Raw genomic sequence first — 11,770 nt, 5'->3', positions numbered from 1 at the left:
ATGCAGCCTAAAATGTATGTTCATACAAACTGAAATATAACAATATTAAACAAACAGATAGTGTATAACTTCTAAATTGTACGTTGCTAATCGCTCACTTAAAACATCTCCCACTGATACTACAACAAGGAAAATTCTTGTTGAAAGTATTATTAGGCAATGATTTAAAATGAAGCATTGCAGAGAGATGTTTCCCAATCGAAGTGCTAATGTGCTCTGAGCTAGCAAATTAAAATTGTTTGTTTGTTTTAATGCAAAACCACACATTAGGCTATTTACGCTCTCTTTACTACGGATAATATAATCACAGTTTGGAGCGTATTAAGTCCATGAACTTACTGCTAACCCGCTGGGAGATCAAATTCAAACTCTCGGCTTAATAAAGTTAACATAAAAAATTTATGCGATCTTACTAATAATTTGAAGATATTTAAAGAGATTAATAATAGTGAGCGCATCATTCGTAGTTATAACCCAACAACAACCTTGTCTTTATTTATCATTTTTGTAAATATGTCTTGAACAGTCTCGCTATGATATATGTATATAATTATATGTCAAATCAACCTGAAAGGAATATACTAAAGAACCGAAACTTTAATGAAATATTTAAGCTAGTTCTGACTAGCTCAGTTAACTAAATCTGAATTTCACTTTTTATGTATCCTATGAATGAAGTCCCCTCGATTCAGCAGAATATTTTATTGGAGTAATGATATCCATTGTGGAACACACTTTCTAGCCATCTTCTTGTTGCTTAAGTTCACACCACTTTCTGTACTTGTTGGATGATGGAGGTGTAAAATATGAGTAGTCAAACGACATGTGATCTATGTGCTAATCTACGTACCTTCAGAGGCAAGTGCCGTGCTATATGTGTTAGATGGGCACGGTGTACTAGTAATAACGTGTACACGCACGACTGCATCAGAGAAAGGGTCTGACACAGAACTTGCTGCTATATATATTGCTGTTTTGTGAAGTCGAGTGGAAGAAAAATGAACTAATATAACGTCATGGTTAGTAACTACATCTCTAAGATATAAACTGCCTTCTACTATAAACTTATTATTGACAGGTTATAATGATTAAGGATGTGTTGTTATGTCTTTGTTTTGAGGCATATGGTTAGATGCATCTATAAATATGTAGTATTTGACTATATATATATATATATATATACGGTTAAATAAATGTTAATGCGTATTGTATATACTTCATCAAGCTTTACTCCAGCGCATTCAGAGCTATGGAGCGATACTTCATGTAAAGTGAAATAACTGAAAATTCTCCGCTTGAGTTAAAACAAACAACTTTCTACTACTGATCCATACCTACAATCTCTCCTGAAGCGTTTCTTAATTGTGTTAAAATAAAAATCCGGGTTAATTTTCGTTAGAAAATAAATGAGTATTTGTTGACAGACGGATCTTCTCTTCATTAATGATAATGAAAGACAGGAACCTAAAAGAATGATAAAGGTACATAGATTGTCCTGTGTGTGGGTGTACACAAGGACAAAGGTGATGGTCGAAGTTCCCAAAACGTTCGACACAATCGTAACCCAGGGTTTTCACTGTTGTTGCACGTGATGAAAAGCAGAAATAACATTAAATCATAATGCTATGGTTTAGATGTATGTAATACAAACTTAAAAAAAAAAAAAATGGGTCACAGGGTTCTTATTGTTCTAATCGTCATAGCGACGAAATAAAAGCAATGAACAGCTATTTAATATTAATAATATTGTTTCATTAAACGATAAGATAGCTTAGATATATGAAATCAGAAGAGTTTTAAGGACCGCTTGCGGGAATCTCACAGACTTAACGAGTTATTGTGATGAAAACAACGTTATACGATTGAAATGGATACTAAATCAGTGAGTAGAACCAGACTTTATAAAACACTTCTAAGAGTTTAATACGAAATAGTTAAGACTTAAAAATAATGTAAATGCTCGATTTCTTGAAGTTTTCAGTGACCACGAATCTTTGGTTTGAAAAGTACACGATACTTAGTCGTCAAAGTACCGACTTACTTCATACTTCTAACTACCGGCGGTGACTACACGTTTTGATGTTTTTGCTGTTACTAAATTAAGTGTAAAGAACATACCGTAACTAACTGTGTGAAGTCAGTCGTATTTCGTATAAGACCGAAGTGTTCTAATTATGATAGCTGAAGACGTTGTGCAGACATCTAAAGCTGTTAATATTACTACTATAAGAATAACTGGGGGGAAAATTGTTATTACCACTATTTCAATATAGTTTCAAACAGATTTCAGAGAAATGTGAATATAGATATAAATAGTCAGAAAGTACACAGTTATTAACATTTAATTATATGATAGAAAGACCTGCACCGACAGACAGTTGAAATTCATTTTACAAAAAAAAAAATAAAAAAAATGGTTATGACACTTGTCATGTTACACAACTTACATTGATAGTTGATACATCATTTCTGTTGTTTTTTGCTGTTAATTTAAAGGGTTTAGTTTCCAAGCGATAACGTTTACTTGAATATTTGTTTGTTTTTTAATTTCACGCAAAGCTACACGGGGATTATCTGTGCTAGCAGTCCCTAATTTAGCAATGTAAGACTAGAAGAAAGGCAGCTAGTCATCACTACCCATCGCCAACTCTTGGACTACTCTTTTACCAATGAATAGTGGGATTGACCGTCACTTTATAACGCTCCCACGGCTTAAAGGGCGAGCATGTTTGGTGCGACGGGGATTTGAAGCCGCGACCCTCGGATTACTAGTCGAGTGCCTTAATCATCTGGCCATGGCGGGCCCTGAATATTTGTTATATCAAGTTTCGTTATATCTTTTACATAAGCATTTGTGGTAATAAACCATGAGCGACAACTGACAAACTATAACGTTTGTATAAGCATTACTTTGAGTGCATTTTATTACTGAAAGCTGTAATTTATATAAAGTTTTGTTACTTGGAGCTGTAAAAGTAATACGTTTACAGATATATTTGTAACAACAAAATGTTACTGATGGTTATTGAGTTAAGTCGTTACTGTATGATAAGCTATCAAGTCGAGACATTTATATGAGTATTTGATAGCATTAGTGCATATGCTTTGAATATATTAATTAAACCTTTTCTACCCGAATTTAATCTGTTTTTTACATTATTTTGCCTTCGGACTTTTTTCATAGCTTAGTTTCGAAGCAACATAAGTCTTTGTTTTGTTATGTGTGGAATTAAATAGTTTAGTAGTTTCTGAGGTAAAAACGTCTTCCAGATAAGATACAAGAGTGTCATCAACTTCATAATTGTATCTCAAGTTTATTACAGTTAAGTTTGCTACAGTTTCTTCACGTATTAAGCGTTTCGCTATGCATAAATATGATGCATTTTCCTAGGAACATTTTGACTGAATAATTTTTTTGACCATCTAGTACCTTTGTTCTATTAGAGATGTCCATATGACCAGAACTGTCGAAGTTTTTGTCGACGTAGTTCATATAAAAGTGTGATCTCAAGACCGTGTATGTGTTTGTGGTACAAGAAACATTATTGCTGTTTGCATTAAATTCTATAAACACCTATCGGAAAAGAGAGCTCACTTTAACCACTGTATTTAGAATGAATACCATAAAATCTGTGTGTTTATCAAGAGAGATGTGTATTGGTGTTAAAATACTGTTAATCATGTTTAGTTTCTTATAAACGTTTTACACCTCTTTTAAGTTATTATAATATTTTGTTTGTTGCTAAGTGTGAAGCTGCATTATAGGAATCTCGTGAGAATCGAAAGTAATTATAATAGTAGCACTTAAAACTTGTTCATTAAAATTCCGGACGAGCTTTGAGATTAATTCAAGTAATTGTTGCAATGACTTTGTATGATACGACAGGAACATAGCGAACGTGTTTTATAGTTATTTTAACATTCCTTTTAGAGTTATACCCCAGTAAAATATGGGACAGTATCTGTCCTTAGGGAGAGAAGCTCCCAGATTTAGCGTTATAAGCCCTCAGACGTATTATAATGTGACTGTCAATCCCACTATTCGTTGGTAAAAGAGTAGTCCAAGAGTTGGCGGTGGGTGGTGATGACTAGCTGCCTTCCCTCTAGTCTTACACTACTAAATTAGGGACGGCTAGCGCAGATAGCTCACGTGTAGTTTTGCGCGAAATTCAAAAACAAAACAAACAAACATAATAAGGAAACAGACAAACGAAGAGTTTTAATGAAATTTTATGAAACTGTTCTGTGTCAAATAATCAAAACTTACCAAAACATCAGGCAAAAAAATTATTATTTTTAGCCAGGCTTAAAATAAAGAACATTTCACAATTAATAAGATAAGATATTTTTTGTTATTTATTTATTTGGTATCAAGCTTTTTTGTCTTCATGGAAGACATCCCACCCGAAATAAATATATTGTTATAATACGTAAATACATAGTGTTTGTTTGCTTGTTTTGAATTTCGCACAAAGCTACTCGAGGGCTATCTGTGCTAGCCGTCCATAATTTAGCAGTGTAAGACTAGAGGGAAGGCAGCTAGTCATCACTACCCACCGCCAACTCTTGGGCTACTCTTTTACCAACGAATAGTGGGATTGATCGTTACATTATAACGCCCCCACGGCTAAAAAGGGCGAGCATGTTTGGCGCGACCGGGATGCGAACCCCAGATTACGAGTCGCACGCCTTAACACGCTTGGCCATGCCGGGCCGGAATACATAGTAAAACTAAATATATTTTTACTGCTATAAATTTTTCATAATACATTTTTTTTTTCATTTTATGCCACAGATAGTTTTTCGTGTTAAATCTTTTTCTATGTTCACAAAATTTTTAAGCACCTTATTTGTTCATTGGTAAGTTTGAGTACTTACGACTCGAAAAATCGGGTTTAGATATCTAAATCTAATTTCACGATAATACGAAAACATATTTTCTCCGAATGAAAACTAGAAGCATGTCAATGCTGAGCTTAGACAACTCATATTTTGGCTAAAATTTCTTTGTAAGTTAACTTTACAGGTTAAATAAAAGTAGCTATTTGTAGACAATTCAGTTAAAAATGGTCGATATTTAGTGAAAGTTAAGAACAAGCATACAACGGTCCAGTTACTTCATATTAAGGCATGGCCAGGTGGTTAAAGCTCTCGACTCGTAATCTGAGGGTCACGGGTTCGAATCCCTGTCACACTAAAACATGTTTGCTCTTTCAGCCGTGGGGGCATTATAATGTGACAGTCAATCCCACATTTCGTTGGTAAAAGAATAGCCCAAGAGTTGGTGGTGGGTAGTGATGACTAGCTGCCTTCCCTCTAGTCTTACATGCTAAACTAGGGAAGGCTAGCGCATATAGCCCCCGTGTAGCTTTGCGCGAAATTCAAAACAAACCAAAAACAAATCACTACTTCATACTCACATAGTCCTTAGAGAGTACACCTTATAACACTTTTAGGGGATGTATTTTCGAGTAAATAAATAATGGTCTTGAAATCTGTAGGAAAGTTTCTTTCCTTCCGATATTCAATGAGATATATAATTTTAATTATTGTATAAAAGAACATAGCGAGGAGGTAGAATCTGTCAAAGTGATGGTCGTACGTAAAAATTTTATGTTTTTTTAGTTTTATGAGAATTTATTCGGGAAAATGTTGTATCTCCATTTTTCATTTCAGGTGTATGTTCCTGGCTGTTGGTTGGTTGTGGTAGCGTTCTTGTGCCCATTAGCTAGTTCCGCCATTATATATCCGATTAAGGTCAAGTGTAACAACGGAGAACGTTGCCATGGTGATATTTCTTATTTCAAAATAGCCCTTGTGCCAAAATATTACATCGGTAATGCAGCGCAAGAGACATCAGAGTTGAACTTAGCTGATGAAACAGAAAGGAAAATTCCAATGGAAAAACGTTTGACATCATTTTTACGGATGTTGAATTTTAAAAAACCAGAAAAAAGAATTAGAAACGACAAGAAAAATAAATTATTCCTAGATGACTTTTTTCTCACGTCTAAACCACCCCTCACATTTGACAATTTAAATATTAAAAACACGAGAGAAATACTGGACACGTCTGAAAGTAAGGGACGGGAAGCATCAGTAAACACTGCAGGAAACGACTACCACCTACCGGGCCGTGGCTATGAACGTGGAAATATTAGAGAAAACTATAGTTGGTATTACCGTTCTCACTACCATCCTCACCATGAGAACAAAAAACATGACGAGGAAAACAAAACTGAAGCTCAGGAGTCATTTCAGACGACAACTCTGGAAGAAGCCGCCCCCACACTCTCGTACAAAGAGAAAGTAATGAGTCGCTATAGTGCCAACAATAAACCGTATGAGGTGATATACGGAAAAGGTTTTACTACATTTGTTTTTAAAGAAAACACGAACGGATCTGAACTTATAAGACCGAGCCTAGAAACAGAAAATAGCTCTGAAAATAATTCACAAAATAACAACAGCTTACTGAGCAAACAAATTACTAATGAACATAACATTGACTATTTTGATGGATTTCTAAACGAAACAAACGTTCCGAAATCATCCACAAGGGAACTGAAGAATAAGGCTTTAGGGGTAAATACCAACAACATACAGAATATAGAATTAAAACAACATAAAATAAAAAAGAACAATCTTCCAGTGCAAGAGGGGAACTGGAACTTAAAAACCACGATTTTTATGCTGTCAATGGTTCTACTGAGAAGTTTCTACCGAAGTTTCCTGATCTAGTTAATTCTCATTCTTTGAAATTCAATGACCATCGACATAACTTTCCAAAATCCATGAATTATAACGGCCGTCTTATGACCGCAAATGAAAATTTACAATTTGGTAGTCAAAAAGAACATCTCAATGAACAAGGCTCAGGTAACAGACAAAACAGCAAGCTACACATTTTTACGAATCAAAACCAGAAACATAGAGAATTTAGTCCACCACTTCCCAGTTCTTGTGTTTCTTGTCTTTCACGAGAATTTGGTATTTTAAGGCCGATATTTCTCAATGAAAGGTCCAAAGAATTTAATAGAACTCATGTTACTAGACCAGGTAGTTTTCTTAACAATAGGAAAAGCACGACGTCAAATCTAAACAAAGAAAATAAAAGAACAGGCAATTCTTTTTTTATAGATAAACCTTTCCAACATGGCTCTGTAAGTTTTCCAGAAGACCATCAAGTTTCTCAGATATTCCATTCCAATTCTGCTTCGAAAGAGTTTCCCAGCTCATATTTTCAAAATAACTCATCAGATGAGATATTGAAAAGCCCTCAGAAATTTCGCTCTAACTCTTCTCACCGTAATATAGTAGAACAGGAAAGGGTATCTCAGGCTTACCAAGGACAGTTCCAAAGTTTTCACACAGTTTTGTTCACCCCATCTTCTCATAGTATACCACCAGAAGATAGAATATCACAAGGTCGTTCCGTACAGTATACAGGTACTCAAACAATTCCTTCTAACCAACCTTTTAAAAACGCATTGTCAGGGGAGAAAATAACTCAAGATCTTTCAAGAAAGCATCAAAGTCCTCAAACATTTCGGGATAATCCATTTCATCGTACTATACCAACGAGGAAAAGTTTACCCCAAGATAACTCAGAACAGTATGAAGATTCTATGGTAGTTCAGCCCAATCTATCAGAGAACGTAGCTTTACGAGATCCTTCGAAACAGTATCAATATTCGCGGACTGTTCCATCTAACCCATCTTTTCAAAATACACCATCAAAGAAGAGTATATCTCAAGGTTATCCAGGACACAATCAAGGTCCTCAAACAGGCCAGCCCAACCTCTCCTTACAGAATATAGGTTCACAAGGCCGTATAAGACAGCATCAAGGCCCTCAGTCTAGTCAGTTCAATCCATCTTCACAAAACACTCTAACACAAGTTAATCCATTAAAAAATCGCCCAGAATACCATCATGAGAGATTCAGTTCCTTCAACAAAAACAATCAATTTCAACTTTTCAATCAAGGTCTCAAAACAGGCTTGAAAGAGTCTAAAAACTCACTTAAATTCCGTACAAACAAGTTCACCAATATTGCAAAACCTAACCAACAAAATACTATTTTACTAAGGCAACCAGACATTCTATCAACTGATAGTTTTGAAAATTCCAATTTAAATGAGAATAGTCCTCATAATAATGAAGAATTATCAGAGCAACCAAACACACCAACTTTTCCAAGTAGTTTTCAAGAAAAAAAACTAGAAACTGGCTTTGGTGAAGCACAAGGAATGCGAAATCTAGATAGAATTCGTGTTTTTCAAAGCAATGGTCGTTTAAGTAGTGTATTTAATCCTGCAAGTGAACAACAAATTCTTCTTCAAACGGAAGAAAATGTTAGAGGTAGTAGTAAAAACAAACTGGAAATCAATGAAGGAAATAAACAAACGGTTAAGGAAAACTTTGACGAAAATAGTAAATTATTTGATACATCAGTTCATAGCACTCTGAATAATGAAAACGTTCGAGGTTCGAAATCAGATCTCAAACAAGAAATGATTGTTAGACTAAACTCAATTGTTAAACAAAATGATAATAAGAATTTGGCTTCACCAGAGACTTTTGGAATATCAAAAATGGTTTTAAATGGGGAGGAAAGATTAAAAAATAACTCGAATAGCTTTTCGAATACAAATATATTAGATCAGAAAGCTGTAAGCATAAGTGATTTCCAACAAAATTCCAACCATTTTCAAAAGGGGATAAGAAATAACAACAGTATTAATAGTGGGAAAGAAGAAGTATTGCTAACTGATTTTGAAAGGGAAAACGAAAAACATTCTGAGCAGGCTGGTCAATCTCTATTTCCAAACCAAGGTATGAGTGTACCGATAAACAATCATGAATTTCGCCAGAATTTTGCAAGAATACCTGATGATAATTCTCATCAGGACAAAGGTGATGAGGAACTAGAGGAGTTTGTAAATGGTCGTCATTCTGTTCCTAGTCGACACTGGGAGGACCCTGGACCGACAGATGAAACCTGGGAACGAAGCCGTCCAATGGATAACCGTGACCCATGGTGGGAAGAAGATCCATGGAACAACGAGCCTGAGCCTTGGCGGTATGAAAACCCACGAGATAACAATCTTGAATCAAGGTGGCACGATGAAATGTGGGATAACGATCCTAACCCATGGGGCGACACTCGTGATCCATGGTGGCAAGAAAATCCACGGCACATCAATCGTAACCCTTGGTGGCAAGATGATCCATGGAAAAATGAACCTTATCAACCATGGAAAATTAATGACAATTCACAAGGTAAAAGAGGAATGTGTTGGAAGAATCATAATAAGAAAAATTATCATAAAGGATTTATGCAAAATAGGAGACATTTTTCTGGTAAAAATAAATGGTATCAGCAATACAATCAAAAGATGAATGGATGGAATAGAATTATGTGGCAACGAAAACCGTTCTCTATTTGGCAAATGTTTAAGTTAATGGGATAAAATGGTCACGTGAGCAACCATGAACTTTTGTTTAAACTTGTTTAATGATAAAGTTGTTATTATATGATTAATTGATATAAATATTTATACAAGAAGGAATTATAGAGTATAATGCGTGCATGCTCATACTAGATCTATGTTGTAATGATGTGCAGTTAGGTTTGGTTAAAATCGAGGAACATTAATATTAACGAGTGTGAAAACTAAAAAAAAGAAAAAAGAAATCTTATTTCATAAACAGTAAACGCTTTTGGAATTGTTAGTGAACTTGCAAGTAAACTAAAAACGTAATAAGTTAAATTTCAAATGAATTAAAAGTCATTAATGTTAAATATGTCAATCTGAGATATATATTTGTTAATATCACATTTTACGTTTCCGTAATGATTATCATGCCCAGATATAAATATGAAAATTTAAAATCACGACTTTCTAAATGTTCCAAAAGTCTAACAAAACGACATTAGTGGTTTAAACAAATTTTAGATGTAGTATTATTTACCTCTATATTAATGGATTCGAAATATGTCTAACACAGTGATTGTTTATCTAAACCTAGGAAGAAATAGCTTATGATAGATAGTGCTCCTTTGTGATAACATTAGTAGAAAATCTTATTTTATGTGTCTTTTTAAAGTATTAATAAGAAATTTCAGTCCTCATAAAATCGTTCGTACTTGATGTTGCTTTTTATACGAATTTTTTATGAATGCTTTAAATTATTTGTTTATTTCCAGTCACAACTTAGTATATTTCAAATGTATAAGGCCAAATCTCTTTCGTTTACTGACTTATAGCAAACGTGTGATTTCTCTCTATATTGTACTAAGACGTAAGTAAAAGCTTAGCAATTGAGTAGAGGCTGTAAATATCACGTAGAAAAGGTTGCTACTGAATTACCTTGTAAATTAATTTTATTGAATCCTGATGTTAGTAGCTTTGTAATTAATATTTATGTACAGAAAATGATAATATACTTAAACTAAAAGAGGTTGTTTCAATATTTAAGTAATTGATTGTTTAATAACGTTCTTAACAGACATGAACAAAAGTTACAAGTTAAATAATTATTTGCACACTTGCTCATAAGAATCATTTAGCTGTTTTCCTTGCTTTCTACTTTCTCTTTGATTCTTAGCTAGAGGTCAGATGTTAGGTTAAAATAATTTGTTTTCGCTATTGTGTACTTAATGTTTTGCATTTTAAATCGTGTGTGAAAACGGAACAGGTTATTTTTATCACATCGTACTTTGTTTGGTATTATTTTTTTCGTGTTCAACTCGTTTATCGCGTTTCTTACACTGAACTTGTTTTTATAGTATCGTTTCTTTTTAGCATTTAGAAACGTATTTGATTATTCAGATTCTCCGAAAACAACCAATTTACTAAGATAAAACTTCAGGCATTTAAAGTAACATTACTAAATTTCTACAATTTGGCAAGTTCTCGATCCAAATACCATCTATTTCAAAAACAAACAAAAACATCAGAAACTGTCTGTTCAAGCGGACTTCTTCATAACACATGGATAACAGTTAAACACTTTATGGTCATAAAATGTAAGTATTATGTAGAAAATATTTTACAAACGTTAAAAAGAAATTATAATAAAAAATCACAATTTGAATGCTTTTTATCTATAGCCCAGACAGATTCGATACTATGTAAATTCAGGGAACTTTTTGTAAAAGTAACAGAACCGTTAAAGCTGAAAGAATAACCTTCATCAAAAGGAAACAAAGGTTTGATAATTTTACTTTACATTAAAAGACATCACGAAATACTTAGATATAATTTAAAGAAGATTGAACGAAGAAATTGAAGTATGTTTTAGAAGTTAAACACGAGTTTACACTTTTAATTTTTATCTTCATTCCATGTGTTATCTGTCTTCTATTGCACGTGTTATCTACTGCACTTGCGACTTTTCTTTTACTGGAAGGAAAAATTCGTGCTTCACGTGCCAAATATTTTTGGGGGTAATATTTTGTATTCAAATTTTACAAAGTTTAGAAACTGTAAAGGCAGTATTTAAAGTAATTAAAACAGTTAAGTATATCGACTATTTACGTATGAGGTTAGGTGCATCGGCTTTTACGGGCATCTCAATGGCTGAGAGGTTAAATGTAAGTGGGTTAAGCTTATTACACCTCCATTAAAAAAGACAGTTTGACATGAAAGGTCTGAAACAAAAAATACAAACCGATCGACTTATCTAGTAAACCACACTAGATCTAGCAACGCTTTCAAAACTTGGATATCGGAGATAAGTATTAAAACTCAACAAGGTGACG

At 33.9% G+C, this 11,770-nt stretch overlaps 1 protein-coding gene across 1 annotated transcript; it reads left to right on the top strand.

The window, feature by feature from the left end:
* Positions 1-887: 887 nt before the first annotated feature.
* LOC143229507 (uncharacterized) lies at positions 888-10,668 on the top strand. The gene is made up of 2 exons (XM_076461945.1): positions 888-1,019; positions 5,677-10,668. The coding sequence occupies exon 2, from the start codon at positions 6,795-6,797 to the stop codon at positions 9,474-9,476; it is 2,682 nt and encodes an 893-aa protein (XP_076318060.1). The 5' UTR covers positions 888-1,019; positions 5,677-6,794; the 3' UTR covers positions 9,477-10,668.
* Positions 10,669-11,770: the final 1,102 nt, after the last annotated feature.

Source organism: Tachypleus tridentatus, chromosome 10 (assembly GCF_004210375.1).
Source record: "Tachypleus tridentatus isolate NWPU-2018 chromosome 10, ASM421037v1, whole genome shotgun sequence".
NCBI classification, from domain to species: domain Eukaryota; kingdom Metazoa; phylum Arthropoda; class Merostomata; order Xiphosura; family Limulidae; genus Tachypleus; species Tachypleus tridentatus.
This window is presented reverse-complemented; position numbering and strand designations above follow the sequence as displayed.